Raw genomic sequence first — 16802 nt, 5'->3', positions numbered from 1 at the left:
ACTCTTCTGCCTTAATGCAGCAGCAACTGTGTTCCTTTCAGACTCTATGCATACCTACTTCCATTTGGACCTATCCCTCTGCACCGCACAGCTTGCCCGTCGTCTCGAGTGGTCCGTTATGTCTGACATGTACTCGAGTGACCGTTTCCCCTGTGCTATCCGTTTGCCGACTCCCACGACAGTAGGCATAACTCCTCCGTGGCGACCTTCGACGAACGACGTTTCCCGAGTTGTGATTACCAGATAGAGTATTATGTTAAAAATGTTACCCTTACCACCATGGAACATTCCATCTCTCGCACTTCCTCTTTACAGAGCCGTGTCCCAGTTCTGTGGTGGACTGAGGCGTGACGCGACGCAATTCTCCCACGGAGACGTGTTCTCCGCATTTTTTAGTGTGATCCCACGGTGTAATTCATTATAAACAGATGCCACACAGCGTAGTTACGTTCTTCAGGATAGCAGAAAAGCTGGATTTCGTTCACTAATTCTTATAACAGTTCCACTCCCTCTTCTGTTGTGTGGGCCAATCTCCGACGGCTCTCTGGGACCGACATCAATTTCCCACCTTCCGACCTGACAGTAGCAGACGATGCCATTGTAGACCCTATTGCTATCTCCGGCACTCTGGGCTGTCATTTTGCTGAGATTTGAGCTCCTCCCACTATTACCCTGCCTTCCTCCCTGAAAAACGAGGGAATTGTGAGTGCTACAATGCCACCTTTACTGTGAGGGAGCTAGATCGTGCTCTAACTTCATCCCAATCCTCCACCCCAGGCCAAAATTCACATTCGAATGTTTCAGCACTCTTTCGGGCAAGCACTTTCTGCTTCATACGTACAACCGCATCTGGGCAGATGGCACGTTTCCCACACACTGGTGTGACGCCACTGTTATACCCGTACCTAAGCCTTGTAAGGACAAACAGCTTCCTTCTAGCTACTGCCGCATTTCTCTCACCAGCTTTGTTTGCGAGGTGATGGAACGTACGATCCGTGCCCGGCTGGTACGGTGGCTCGAATCTCACAATTTACTTACAGATGCACAGTGTGGATTTGGAGCGTGCCATTCTGCAGTTGACCGTCTCATCACTTTAACCACCCGTGTCAGGAATGGGTTTTCTGCAGAAATTCCAGACTGTGGTTGTGTTTTTCGATTTGAAGAAATCCTACTACACCTGCCGGAGGACCGGTATCCTCCGTACTCACTACACGTGGGGGCTTCCGTGGCTGCCTACCCCGTTTCCTTCAGGAATTTTTGAAAGACGGAGTTTTCAAGCTGTGTATGGGTTCTGCCCTGTCAGACACTTTTGTCCGGGAAAATGATGTGTCTCAGGGTTTCGTCCCGAGTGCTGTCCTCTTTGCTATTACCATTAATCCTGTAATGGCCTGTCTCGTGCCGGGTGTCTTCGGCTCCATTTTAATTGACAATTTTGCCACCTATTGCAGTTCTCGACAGACCTGTGTCGTCGAGCGGCGTCTCCAGTGGTGTCTCATTCGCCTTTACTCGTGGATCGTCAACAGTGGCTTTCATTTTTCCACTGACAAAACCGTTCGTATGAATTTCTGGCAGCGCAACTGTTTCTTCCACCACCTTTACATCTTGGGCCTGTCGCTCTTCTGTTCTTTGAAACTACGAAATTCCTGGGGCTCCTGGGAAACTTTTTTGGTCCTCCCACGCGTCTTACCTGGTAGCTCACTGTAAGCAGTCCTTCTGTTTCCTACGTGTGCTCAGTGGTACTTCCTGGGGAGCACATCAAACGACCCTCCTCCATTTGTGCTGGTCCCTTGTCCATCCAAAACTAGACTACACGTGTTTCGTTTATGGATCTGCACGTCCGTCCCTCTTACGGCATCTCAAAACTGTTCGCCACTTGGGCATTTTACACTAGCCCAGTTGAGTGTCTGTATGCGCAAGCTGCCGAACTACTGCTGTCGTACTGCCGTAACGTTCTCCTCTCCAGATATGTGTGCCATTCGTCTGCCGTGCGTGGCCACCCCTCCTATGCCTCCTTCTTCAGTGACTCCTTTTATCACCAGTATGGACTGTATCCCAGTTCTCTGTTACCTCCTGGCAGCTTAACTTCACGCTACCTGCAACTTTCCCGGTGGGTGTAAACACTTCACCACCTCGGCTTCGCGTGGCGGTCCCTGGTTACCTTGGCCTTCATTTGCTTTGTAAGGACAGTACTCTAGCATCACTCTATCGCCTTCAGTTTCATGACCTTTGCACAGGACTTTGCATGGTACCTCTGTATATACTGATGGCTCTCAGACTGACTGTGGTGTCGGACGTGCTTTTGTCATTCGCACCGACATTTTTCAGTATCGTCTTCCGGAACACTGCAGAGTTCTTCGCCCCGTATCGGACCACGCAGTACGTCCGGCGACACGGGCTTTTCGAGTTGTATCATTAGCTTGGACTCCGTCAGTGCCCTACAAAGCCTCTGTGTGCTGTACACCGTCCATCCCTTAGTACAATGGGTCCAGGAACGATGGTCACTTGCTCACTGTTGATAGAGTCACTAAGGTGTTCAAGTGGGTTCCTGGCCACGTCAGTCTGGCAGGAAACGAGGCTGCTGCTGCCGAGGCTGCAGTCCTCGTACCTCAGCCCGCCAGTTCTTACATTCCCTCCGACAATCTCTGTGTTGCCGTCCGTCGGCATGTGGTGTCACTTTGACAACACCACTGGTCCTTCATTAATGGGAATGAGCCTCTCCCAGCGGCTCGGACGACCTCCTCTCGGCTCTCTCACCACGAGATCATTTTAACTAGGTTGCATATTGGGGACTGTCTTTTTAGCCGTCGCCATTTGTTAAGTGGTTCTCCCCCACCACCTTGTGGAAATTGCACACAACATTTGACAGTCCAGCATTTCCTGACACACTGCCCTTTCTTGACTTCTTACGTTCTCGTTTGTATTTGCCGTCTGAGTTATCGGTCATTTTAGCAAACGACGTGCGTGCTGCCGACCTCGTTTTACTTTTTATCTGTCGTAGCAATATGGCGAGGCCATTTGATTTTTAGTTCTGAACCTCTGTTTCTCTATGGTGCATTTTGCAGACCTTTCTCCACGCCATTGCTTTTAGCTGTTTTCTCTTCTGTCAATTGGGAATGATGGCTAGTCCTTTTTTACTCCTCTCTGTCTCGGTGGTGTACAGTTTTGACATGGGTACATATGATCCTAGTTATTTTTGTACACTAAAACAAAACAAACAAACATATAATTAACTGGTTTCGAAATGTTCCAGAATGGCAGAAACGAGACGAGAGGCACAGGCTGCCGTCGAGCTGATGAGGGCCACGTTCGCACGTGTCCGCGCGGACGAGGAAGCCCGCCGGGGGCTGGTGGTGGTACGTGCCCTGTACGGCCGCCTGATGCCCACCACTGCTGGCGCCTCGACCTCGGGGGGCGGCGCAGCGGTATCCGACGTCGAAGACGACGTGGGGTCCCCGGACGAGGTGATCGACGTGACGGTGCCTCTGCAGTGCCTCGTCCGCGACTCTCAACTCGTGTTGCACGAGTCCTCCAAGGTTAGTCGCTGTCGACCGTATCACTGTATGTGCAGCTGTACTGAATTTGTGTAATAATAATGGAAATTCGTAGATGGAGTAATGCATAAAATAAGGGAAGGGCAGCCACTCACTTATAGCGCAGAAACATACAAATCCCGTCTCGCACAGTGCTGCAGTCTCACTTGCCAGCTCGTTCGACAGCTCCTGTGACACCTCTGTCATCTGCTAGCTGGCTGATCTACAGGGAGCTACTCGTGTATACCGTGATAGGTCCGGTGCTGTTTTTCTTGTGAGACCTAGGAGGGTTCCCTGAATGCTACCTGCGCTGACCGATCGGGAGTACTGTTCGGGTACTGACTTCGCAACCTACAGTGTGGGAACTCTGAGACAACGCCAGTTAACACTCGAGACCAAACAGTGTTACGCACCCACTAGATGAACTACGATCTTTCTCAAAAGGTTGTAGGGAAACTATTTGGTGAAAAACTTTGATTCTTGCACATCTTATACCTTCGTTCACCAGCTTCATGGTGAACTGCCTATCATATTTGCTGTGATATTGTAGAATTAAGTGAACTACTGCAAGAATTTTGGAAAGTTTGCAGTGAAAACTAGAGATCGCTATGAATTTGCATTTGGTGCACATTATATCATGTTTTGCTGTGTATGAAATGTAGTTAACATGTTGAATTTTTCTTTAAACTTTAAAGGATATTGCTATCTATCACCAGTATTGAGAAAATGGATCTTATGTAAAGTGCTTCGTCCCAAGCTCGCACGCCATTGAAAAAGCTGGAATGAAATACTCACAAAATTCCTCATATTTCTTAAACTGTTTCAAATATCGAAACAAGATTTTTGGCAAGCGAAAGTATGGAAAGAGGAGAGTATTTCGCCAAACGATTAATGTGCCCAACTTTCATATCTACCACGATGGTCAGGTGACTACAGATTTTTTGCATTGAAATGATGTAATATTTAAGGGCCATAAATAGTTGGTTAAATGAGAATTACTGTGGGTTTGGAACAATATACGTGATGAAATTTCACTTTATTCTTGTGCCAAGAATTGGCATTTTCATAAACTGCTGCCTCGTCTTTCCATCAGTTGCTGTTTTGTATTTCTGTTGCAATTTTTATTGCATTAGAATGTTAATTGTTCATTAATGGTCATATTTATTATGATATTTTAGGATTAAACAAACTACTGCAAGAATTTTGGAAAGTTTGCAGGAAAAAATTGGGCTTGCTATGAATTTATGTTGGGTGTATCTTAGGTCATTTTGGCAATAGAAACCGATTAATGTGGCAACAAGGAGTCTAACGCATTAGTCAAAGGTCATCACTAATAACGTTTCTCAGAAGAAAATAAAGGTGGTAATAAGTCTAGGGAAAGTAAACCACTGCTTTTCTTGAAATTTTAGTGGAATCCTGTACCTCAGTATCTTTTTAATAATGAATTATGTGGACTGAATGTAGGCAATGGATTTTATTTCCCTATCTAAGTAATCCCCCTATGAACCATAGACCTTGCCGTTGGTGGGGAGGCTTGCATGCCTCAGCGATAGAGATAGCCGTACCGTAGGTGCAACCACAACAGAGGGGTATCTGTTGAGAGGCCAGACAAACATACGGTTCCTGAAGAGGGCAGCAGCCTTTTCAGTAGTTGCAGGGGCAACAGTCTGGATGATTGACTGATCTGGCCTTGTAACACTAACCAAAACGGCCTTGCCGTGCTGGTACTGCGAACGGCTGAAAGCAAAGGGAAACTACGGCCGTAATTTTTCCCGAGGGCATGCAGCTTTACTGTATGGATAAATCATGATGGCGTCCTCTTGGGTAAAATATTCCGGAGGTAAAATAGTCCCCCATTCGGATCTCCGGGCGGGGACTACTCAGGAGGACGTCGTTATCAGGAGAAAGAAAACTGGCGTTCTACGGATCGGAGCGTGGATTGTCAGATACCTTAATCGGGCAGGTAGGTTAGAAAATTTAAAAAGGGAAATGGATAGGTTAAAGTTGGATATAGTGGGAATTAGTGAAGCTCGGTGGCAGGAGGAACAAGACTTTTGGTCAGGCGAATACGGTTATAAATATAAAAACAAATAGGGATAATGCAGGAGTAGGTTTAGTAATGAATAAAACAATAGGAATGCGGGTAAGCTACTACAAACAGCGCAGCGAACGCATTGTTGTGGCCAAGATAGACACGAACCCCAAGCCTACGACAGTAGTACAAGTCTATATGCCAACTAGCTCTGCAGATGACGAAGAAATTGAAGAAATGTATGATGAAATAAAAGAAATTATTCAGATAGTGAAGGGAGACGAAAATTTAATAGTCATGGGTGACTGGAATTCGGTAGTAGGAAAAGGGAGAGAAGTAAACGTAGTAGGTGAATATGGATTGGGGGTAAGAAATGAAAGACGAAGCCGCCTGATAGAATTTTGCACAGAGCACAACTTAATCATAGCTAACACTTGGTTCAAGAATCATGAAAGAAGGTTGTATACATGGAAGAAGCCTGGAGATACTGACAGGTTTCAGATAGATTATATAATGGTAAGACAGAGATTTAGGAACCAGGTTTTAAATTGTAAGACATTTCCAGGGGCAGATGTGGACCCTGACCACAATGTATTGGTTATGAACTGTAGGTTAAAACTGAAGAAACTGCAAAAAGATGGGAATTTGAGGAGATGGGACCTGGATAAACTGAAGAAACCAGAGGTTGTACAGAGTTTCAGGAAGAGCATAAAGGAACAATTGACGAGAATGGGGGAAAGAAATACAGTAGAAGAAGAATGGATAGCTTTGAGGGATGAAGTGGTGAAGGCAGCAGAGGATCAAGTAAGTAAAAAGACAAGGGCTAGTAGAAATCCTTGAGTGACAGAAGAAATATTGAATTTAATTGACGAAAGGAGAAAATATAAAAATGCAGTAAATGAAGCAGGCAAAAAGGAATACAGATGTCTCAAAAATGAGATCAACAGGACGTGCAAAATGGCTAAGCAGGCATGGCTAGAGGACAAATGTAAGGATGTAGAGGCTCATCTCACTAGAGGTAAGACAGATACTGCCTACAGGAAAATTAGAGAGACCTTTGGAGAGAAAAGAGAACCACCTGTATGAATATCAAGAGCTCAGATGGAAACCCAGTTCTAAGCAAAGAAGGGAAAGCAGAAAGGCTGAAGTAGTATATAGAGGGTCTATACAAGGGCGATGTACTTGAGGACAATATTATGGGATTGGAAGAGGATGTAGATGAAGATGAAATGGGAGATGTGATACTACGTGAAGAGTTTGACAGAGCACTGAAAGACCTGAGTCGAAACAAGGCCCCGGGAGTAGACAACATTCCATTAGAACTACTGACAGCCTTGGGAGAGCCAGTCCTGACAAAACTCTACCATCTGGTGAGCAAGATGTATGAGACAGGCGAAATACCCTCAGACTTCAAGAAGAATATAATAATTCCAATCCCAAAAAAAAGCTGGTGTTGACAGATGTGAAAATTACCGAACTATCAGTTTAATAAGTCACAGCTACAAAATACTAACCCGAATTCTTTGCAGACGAATGGAAAAACTGGTAGAAGCCGACCTTGGGGAAGATCAGTTTGGATTCCGTAGAAATATGGGAACACGTGAGGCAATACTGACCCTACGACTTATTTTAGAAGCTAGATTAAGAAAAGGCAAACTTACGTTTCTAGCATTTGTAGACTTAGAGAAAGCTTTTGACAATGTTGACTGGAATACTCTCTTTCAAATTCTGAAGTTGGCAGGAGTGAAATTCAGGGAGCGAAAGGCTATTTACAATTTCCACAAGAAACCAGATGGCAGTTACAAGAGTCGAGGGACACGAAAGGGAAGCAGTGGTTGGGAAGGGAGTGAGACAGGGTTGTAGCCTCTCCCTGATGTTGTTCAATCTGTATATTGAGCAAGCAGTAAAGGAAACAAAAGAAAAATTCAGAGTAGGTATTAAAATCCATGGAGAAGAAATAAAAACTTTGAGGTTCGCTGATGACATTGTAATTCTGTCAGAGACAGCAAAGGACTTGGAAGAGCAGTTGAACGGAATGGACAGTGTCTTGAAAGGTGGATATAAGATGAACATCAACAAAAGCAAAACGAGGATAATGGAATGCAGTCGAATTAAGTCGGGTGATACTGACGGAATTAGATTAGGAAATGAGTCACTTGAGGTAGTAAAGGACTTTTGCTATTTGGGGAGCAAAATAACTGATGATGGTCGAAGTAGAGAGGATACAAAATGTAGACTGGCAATGGCAAGGAAAGCGTTTCTGAAGAAGAGGAATTTGTTAACATCGAGTATAGATTTAAGTGTCAGGAAGTCGTTTCTGAAAGTATTTGTATGGAGTGTAACCATGTATGGAAGTGAAACACGGACAATAAATAGTTTGGACAAGAAGAGAATAGAAGCTTTCGAAATGTGGTGCTACAGGAAAATGCTGAAGATTAGATGGGTAGATCACATAACTAATGAGGAGATATTGAATAGAATTGGGGAGAAGAGGAGTTTGTGGCACAACTTGACTAGAAGAAGGGATCGGTTCGTAGGACATATTTCTGAGGCATCGAGGGATCACAAATTTAGCATTGGAAAGCAGCTTGGTGGGTAAAAATTGTAGAGAGAGACCAAGAGATGAATACACTAAGTAGATTCAGAAGAAATGCAGTAGGTACTGGGAGATGAAGCAGCTTGCACAGGATAGAGTAGCAAGGAGAGCTGCATCAAACCAGTCTCAGACTGAAGACCACAACAACAACAACATCTAAGTAATCTAAGAAATATGAAAACAGTTTAACAGCACATAACGTGCCATCTTTTCTTTTCTATCCCTGTACAGAATGTGGGGTTGTACTTTCTCACCACAAACACCTTTTAGTTTGTCAAAGATATTGGCAATCTGTTTACAACTTGATAGGTAGTTGGTTGGATTTTGAAAATTTAAATGTTTTCGTTTTTTTCAGATCATTCAGCTACAGAAATGAAATTCTTTGGCCAGTGTCAATCCATATCATTCATTATTAAAAACACACTGGCCTATGGGGTTACATTAAATTTCAACAGAAGTATAGACTTATTTTCACCAGGCTTCTTATTCCCTTCAATTTTCTTCAGATAGGTGTAATCAGTGACAAGTTTTGAGTAATATGTTAAGTTCCCTCGTTGCCATGTTCAAATCTGCTTCTCTCGCCAAAACACAAGAGAATTTGTAAATTCGTGTCACTAAAATTATAATGCAGTTGAAATTGTGACAGAATTGTAAAACAGCCACTAATGGAAAGACGAGTCAATAGTTTATGAAAATGCCCATTCTCGGTATAAAAAGAAAGTGAAATTTCCCCACGTGTGATTCCAAACCCACAGTAATTGTTGTTTCACCAGCTATCGATTCCCCTTAAATATTACATCATTTCATTGAAAACAACTGTAGTTGCTCGAATATCGCAGTAGGTATGGAAGTTTGGCATATTAATCACATAGTGCAATAATCTCCTCTTTGCGTACTATCATTTGCCAAAATCTTGTTTCAGTATCTGAAACAATTTAGGATTACCATGAATTTTTTGAATAATTCATTCCGTCTTTATCACTGGTGTGTGAGTTCAGTATGAAGCATTTTGTATACAATCCATTTTCTCAATATTGGTGTTAGATAGCAATATCCTTTAAAGTTTAAGAAAAAAATCAATAAGTTAATTACATTTTATATACAGCAACATCTGACCTAACAAGCACCCAGCACAAATTCGTAGTGTCCTGTGTTTATCACTACAAGCTTTCCAAAATTCTTGCAGCAGTTTACTTAATCTCAAAATATTGCAATAAATATGATTGTTAAAGAAATGAAAGGCAGTTCATCATAAAGCTTATGAATGAAGCTATAAGATGTGTGAGTATCAAATTTTTTTACTGAATGGTTTCGTTACAGTTGTTTGAGAAAGAGTGCAGTTTGCCCGGCTTATGCATCCTGCCGTTCAGAGATGAGCCAGCCAGCCAGCTAGCTAGCTTCAGAGCTGAACCGTACACCTTGTGAGAGGTTCAGCACGCGAGGTAGCCATCGCCCCCACCTGCTAGACGGCAAGTGTAGCAATGCCATCTGGCAAACTTGCAAAGAACCTTACTCCGTGTGAGACAGGCCTACCAGAAAATGGCATTCACACTAGTTTTCAAGCACTACTTATTTTTCTAGCAGTAGCGTGCCGCCCTCGCACATTCATTCTCTCTCTCTCTCTCTCTCTCTCTCTCTCTCTCTCTCTCTCTCTCCTCCCTCTCCCCCTCTCCCCCCCCCCCCCCATCCTACCTCTCCCATGGCCGCAGAAAAACTTATTATCAATACTTGATTATCAAAACTGGTTGCCCAAGCTCATAGAGGAGGAAGTTGGTAGGGAGGGACACAAGGACGGGTTAGCGGGAAAGAGGCAGGTCTGTGGACAGGTGAATTCACGGCCGCAGATGGAAAGAGTACAGGACGGTACAACAAAATGGATGTAGGCAGAGGAAGAGGGGGTGGGGAATGGTGGGGGGTGGGGGAGAGAAACATGAGGATGAAGAGGGAGGAAGGAAGAGGGGTAAAAGGGGGTATGGGAGAGAGGGAGAATGCTTGGTTGGGAGGAGGGGGGGGGGGGGGAGAGTGGTGGGAGAAGGCAGTGCAAAATTTGGAAAAACGATGGGTGGTGTGGATAGAGGAGAGAAGGGAAAAGGCGAGATGGCGCAGTGGGAACAGGCTTGCTGAGGCTGAGGCCAGGGGGATTGTGAGAGTGCAGGCTGTGTTAGAGAGAAAATTCCTGTCTGCGTAGCTCAGAGAAACTTGTGCCGGAAGGGAGTATCTAAATGGTCCGCGTAGTTTAGCAGCTGTCGAAGGCATTTTTGTTGTGGTGTGCAGAATATTTGGGAACTGGATTGTCAAATTTGTGGTTTACCACAGTTTGGCGGTGGTCATTCGTGTGAGTAGTATTTGGTTACTTGCCGTGCCAATGTAACAGGTGCATTCAAAAAAATATTGAATTCATACTTTTGCGGGCTGGCACTAGTCCGATTTGTGCATTGTGTTAATGAATGTATCTGTACACTGATAGCCATATTGGATGTCTAGTCTGTCTTATTTCTCAAGAAGGTTACAAGTGGCAGTTATTGATTTATTTTAAAAATCGATCAGAGAATTTTGATTAAATTTTGCTACAAAAATGGAATAAAATGTAACAAAACTTTTAAAAACGTTGAATGTTGGACTTCATTCTAACACCATGAGTAGGGAACACTGCATAGCAGATCTGTCAGTTTGATGTGGTCTGAGTTACCTTTTACTGATCTTCTTCAAATACAGTTGTCTTTTTTGTTTTGTGAGCTTATCAACTTCGTGTCCAGGCAGGGTCATGCTGTAAGAAAGTTTCTCACTAGTTCCAGCTACTGAATAACAAATATGTCTGTGACAATAATTTGGTGTATTGTTTCAACTATTTACATTAATTTTGAAGACAGGTTCAATTATCAGCAAGTCATAACTTCAAATACATCTTTCAGTAAATCTGACTACACCTAATTCAACTTAAGATCTGAGATTTACAATCTTTCCTTGTCGTGAGCATTTACATTGAAGTATGTCCGTCCTCTCTGAGGTGTTTATGACACCTTCAAGAGTACCACGGAGACATAAACGCCCACGTTTAGCAAGTACTAATGTGCTCACTGTGCCATGCCTTGCCCCTGCTACATTATGTCACTGCATATCCACCATCTGAACAGACCACAATGCATTTTTTTCCACTACATGAAATGTTTATAAAAGACACGACCGCCTTCTGCCAGCGTAAATGTCCTCAGTGGAATAACCTATGTTATACTAAATCTATGTTTGTGACTGTGTGTAGGATAGTTTCCTGAAAGGCTTATGCTCTGATCATACACAGTATGTAATATGTGGAGGAAATGGGACACGTGTGGTCTGACAGGTTTGTGCGGTATCTTGCAGAGTCAGCTGCCCGGATTCTACGATCCGTGCCTGGGGGAGGAGAAGGCCCTGCGTGTGCAGTACACGTACCACGGGCTGCTGCACGAGGTTACTGTCGGGGATACTGAGTCTATCCGACTGCCCAAGCAAGGTAGGTGCAGGTTATTCATTCATTCGTGCATTGTGTTTCATAGCTGTCATCAAAGAGGAGAACCCTCAGATGTGGAACAAGTTGAGGTATGCACCGACATGAGACAAAGGTATCACAGAAGCTTAATGTGTATACCTTATTGGCAGCGAACTATTACTTTGCTGCTTCATCAAAAAGTGGAAAGCCCAGAATGGAATAACAATAATATCAGGAAAAGAAAAAAAAAATCCCAGAATTCCTGGTTAAAAATACATATTTTCCCAGGGCAAAATGCACTTTTTCCAGGATGAAAATGCACTATACCTTGGGCGAAAGCACATTTTTTCCGTGTTAAGTGAAAATGTACTTTCCCGTGGAGCTGTAAAACTTACCAGTCCATTCTTACCATTCCATTGAGTGTTAAAGGTTTTATACAATGCCGTAGAACTTCGTGACACTTAATGAAAGGAAACCTAGCCAAAAAAAAAAGCGTTGGTAAAGATCTTTGATGTGTGGCAACATGTACACTGCTTGTTTTTGTATTATGGAAGTATAAATACTAATTTCATCAAAAACAGCATGACATTGAGATTTGCTTTTCTCAGTTAATCATAGTACACGTCACGTGATCTCGAGAGCTAGTAACAGCAGACATTCATAGTGTAGGAGATTTGATGTAATCAGTCAGTAGCAACATCACCGCTAAGAAGCAGGAGCACACAAATAGGAAAAATTAATGGTTTAAATTAATATACATACGTATAGCTACAAGAAACACTAAGCTTTCACAAATGACATTGGTTGTCAAACATTTTTTGCTGCTCTTTTTCCAAGGGTGTGGTTAGGCAGAATCATAAGAGCATGGCTTAAATTGCAACAGCCAAATATTTCTGACAAGCACAATTATTCTGCAGTAGCAGGCTAAAGAAAAAATTCCTTGTTAGAATATCGGTTCTTACCAATCAAAATTACAAAAATTTAACTGAAAACTTGACAGTTGAAAAATATCCAGACTTCTAAAAAATTCGCAGATTTTTCCCAGATCGAGAAATTCCCCAGTTTTTCCCTGGCCATATACACCGTGAATACAGAAGAGAGAGACGGATACTCACTACACGGTGCAGGCATCGAGTCGCAGGTGCGCACGGTGGAAAAGACTGCTAAAATATTGCAATTTCGGTGAAAGTATTCTTCCGAAATAGAAACCGCACGCACATTCGCAGGGACTTGACTTGCACACATGTGGCCACAGTCTCCGGGTGCTGGGGCCCAATTGCTTAATTCTGTTCACACTTGTGCCATCTAAATTTGAGTAAACTAGTAAGGAAGCTGCTGCCTCCTCACTTTTACTGTAGAGGATGATTTTGTCGAGTGCAGATAAACTGCATGAAATGGTCCCTGAGAGCAGAAGGAGCAAAATACACTACTGGCAATGAAAAGAGCTGTACGTTTTGTGTGTTGAAATTTTCATGTGTAAATATGAAAATATTATCATCAATAAACCACATATTCTGTATATAATTATTAATTACGTGCTACATCATTTAACGCCACGGACCTCGAATATGATATCAAGTAAATTTTCAACACCTCTGAACATTGAAAGCGTCTTAAAAAAGTTGAACTTTTTACAGCTGCTCAACAACGAATGCTTTTTTGTATTGTCAGAGTGAACTATAGACACAAATTTCTGATTGTTTAAGCAAGGGAGGGGTGTCGTAGTAGGCAACTGCAAACATTTTTCCATGTAGGCATTGACCATCTCGTCTCACAGTGGAATAAATGTACTATCAGTTATAGCGATTACTTACAATTTTATAAATGTTTGGTGTCTGTTCTTTAAGAAATGTCCCAAAGAACAGACACCATGCATTCACATAATTGATTTACTTCGATAGGCGATGAGTTCACAACATTCAGTGCTGATGGAATTTACACTACTGGCCATTAAAATTGCTACACCACGAAGATGACGTGCTACAGACGCGAAATTTAACCGACAGGAAGAAAATGCTGTGATGTGCAAATGATTAGCTTTTCAGAGCATTCACACAAGGTTTGCGCCGGTGGCGACACCTACAATGTGCTACATGAAGAAAGTTTCCAACCAATTTCTCATACACAAACAGCAGTTGACCGGCATTGCCTGGTGAAACGTTGTTGTGAAGCCTTGTGTAAGGAGGAGAAATGTGTACCATCACGTTTCCGACTTTGATAAAGGTCAGATTGTAGCCTATCGCGATTTCAGTTTATCTTATCGCGACATTGCTGCTCGCGTTGATTGAGATCCGATGACTGTTAGCAGAATATGAAATCGGTGGGTTCAGGAGGGTAATACGGAACGCCGTGCTGGATCCCAACGGCCTCGTATCACTAGCAGTCGAGATGACAGGCATCTTATCTGCACAGCTGTAATGGATCGTGCAGCCATGTCTCAATCCCCGAGTCAATAGATGGGGATGTTCACAAGACAACAACCATCTGCATGGACAGTTCGACGTTTTCAGCAGCACGGACTATCAGCTCAGAGACCGTGGCTGCGGTTACCCTCGATGCTGCATCAAAGACAGGAGCGCCTGCGATGGTGTACTCAACGACGAACCTGGGTGCACGAATGGCAAAACGTCATTTTTTGGCATGAATCCAGGTTCTGTTTACAGTATCATGATGGTCGAATCCGTATTTGGCGACATCGCGGTGAACGAACATTGGAAGCGTATATTCGTCATCGCCATACTGGCGTATCACCCGGCGTGATGGTATGGGGTGCCATTGGGTGCACGTCTCTGTCACCTCTTGTTCGCATTGACGGCACTTTGAACAGTGGACATTACCATTTCAGATGTGTTACGACCCGTGGCTCTACCCTTCATTCGATCCCTGCAAAACCCTTCATTTCGGCAGGATAATGCACGACCGCATGTTGCAGGTCCTGTATGGGCCTTTCTGGATACAGGAAATGTTAGACTGTTGCCCTGCCTAACACATTCTCCAGATGTCTCACCAATTGAAAATGTCTGGTCAGTGGTGGCCGAGCAATTGGGTCGCCACAGTACACCAGTCACTACTCTTGATGAACTGTGGTATCGTGTTGAAGCTGCATGGGCAGCTGTACCAGTACACGCCATCCAAGCCTGTGCTAGTGTTTTGCTCTACACAGAAGAGGGCAGTGAGCTGGAACTCCATTATCTGCAGTAGGCTCATTACCCTCCATACCACTAAAGGCCCATCTCCCAGCAGCGTCACCCACAGAAAGAGCGGGTACATCATGCCTGTGAGGTGTCGTGGAATGGCGGGCGGTCGCCAGTATCCCCACCCGCAGATTGAGGCCGAGCTGGTGTCGACAGACCACTGCCACCGCACCGTGGGTATTCTCTGCAGATCACAGGTGGGTGTCGTGCACGTAGACGATACTGCCCCTCGTAAAGGTAGCCTACTCTGCGAATAGGAGGGATGACGAGAAATCCCGGCACCTCCGTGGTCCGTGTGACGAACAGTCCACAGAACTGTGACTGCGGAGCCGAGTCTGTAAGTAACGAGGCCTGCACGTGTTGTAAGTGGTATCCGTAGTGGCAGATCTTGTGGAGAACGTTCCACACGTTCATCTAGCATACCACGTGCTTGCAGCCCACCCGACTGGTGTCGATATCGTGCTCATACGGACCTGAAAAGACTTCGTATGCAGGGGCAACACATGCAACAGTCACCTGGCTGGAATCTTTGGCTGTCTGACTGCAATGAAAAATGGCTATCTCAACCTCTTTAACTTTTGCCAGTTCGGAGCTTTTTGTGTGTGTGCGGGGGGGCTGGAGTTCCAGTCTGCTCAGGAGTTACTGTCTAATCAGGTCAGTGATTCTATCCCCAGGAGATGATGCCAGTGACCGTAGTGCTGCAGCAGGTTGTAACAAGCAGGTATATCCGTTGACTTGCATGTAGTTCATTTCGGTCGACTCCTGCCTACCCCCGATTGGTGTCTGCATCCGCAGGCACCTGAGTGTCAAATGGGTGTGTGGACACAGAGGCCCCGTTGCCACCTTCTGCATTGAAGTACAGTGCTGGCAGCAATCTGTGATGTGGTGTTGTCAGAAGACTGCCAGTTTTCTGTGGCGAGCAGCATCAAGTTCGTCAAGTTCGAGGTCGCCATTTCGAGTGCACCTTCGGCTCGTTCGTAGACTGTGCCGGAGCTTCTAGAACGTAAATTCACTACAGTATCATAATCGTGAACTCCAGTGTTAGTACTGCGAATGCTATTGATCCCAGTGATAAACATGTGATGAGAGCTGGGTCATTTAAAGGGAGATAGCACGAGGCTCAGTTTGTAACAACCGTACGTGTCATCTTTATTCTGCTACAGTCACTTAACGGCCCGTTGACTGCCGCATCAATTTCATACTGTGTGTTGTCGTGAAAGAGATGCAGTTCAATGTGACAGAGATACAGTTCGATGCGACACGTCTCCCGAACTGAGGAATATGCTCGTCTCACTTTCTGCCAAACACATCGTAATGTAATATATAAGAAACTATCGGCCTCGATTTCTTATATATTAGATTGCTGACTGGGCTGCAATGTCGAAAGTACAAATATCATAATGTGTCGACGACCTGATCCACTCGTGACGTACTGTCTCGCTTCCTGCTTCCACCTTGTAGTGTTACCTTTTATTATCTTCTCCTCATTAGCTGTTGAAACAACATCGCTTTGTAATGTAAGTTTAATTTTCACCAAAAGCACATTCACCACATCGTTGAAAAATACACGTCTTTCGTATCAAGACAAGAGAGAGAGACATCCATTAGTTCTTAAAAACAAAAAACCTACGCAAAAGTAAAAAAAAAAGAACAAAATTATTTATAAAATCGGTCGCTGGCGCAGCGCTCTTCTGCGTGTGCGATCGTAAATTATAACTTTGCGGAAGTCAAAGTACCATTACAATGCCTCCTCTACTGACACTCTCCGCAAGCGAGCGTGGCCGTATAGAAAATATATACATATATATGAGAAAATAAGAAATTTACAGATTACAAAAAATATTTCTGAGCACAATGCTCTTTGCAAATCAGTCTTTGTATACAGTCTTTTTGGTGTGTATCTTCTTTAGGAGTCGTAACATTAATGTCTTTGAATTGCAGCGTATTATCGTTGCTTAGCACAGCGTTTGAATTCAGTTTACAT

General features: G+C 44.0%; 1 protein-coding gene across 1 annotated transcript in view; it reads left to right on the top strand.

Moving 5' to 3' along the window:
• Window positions 1-16802, top strand: part of LOC124553940 (dnaJ homolog subfamily C member 11) — a 128503-nt gene that overhangs the window by 109716 nt on the left and 1985 nt on the right. The window contains exons 10-11 of the mRNA XM_047127958.1: window positions 3251-3533; window positions 11519-11648. Of these exons, the coding sequence (XP_046983914.1) occupies window positions 3251-3533; window positions 11519-11648 (413 nt within the window). The remainder of the gene's footprint in view (window positions 1-3250; window positions 3534-11518; window positions 11649-16802) is intronic.

Source organism: Schistocerca americana, chromosome 11, assembly GCF_021461395.2.
Source record: "Schistocerca americana isolate TAMUIC-IGC-003095 chromosome 11, iqSchAmer2.1, whole genome shotgun sequence".
Classification (NCBI taxonomy): Eukaryota; Metazoa; Arthropoda; class Insecta; order Orthoptera; family Acrididae; genus Schistocerca; species Schistocerca americana.
This window is presented reverse-complemented; position numbering and strand designations above follow the sequence as displayed.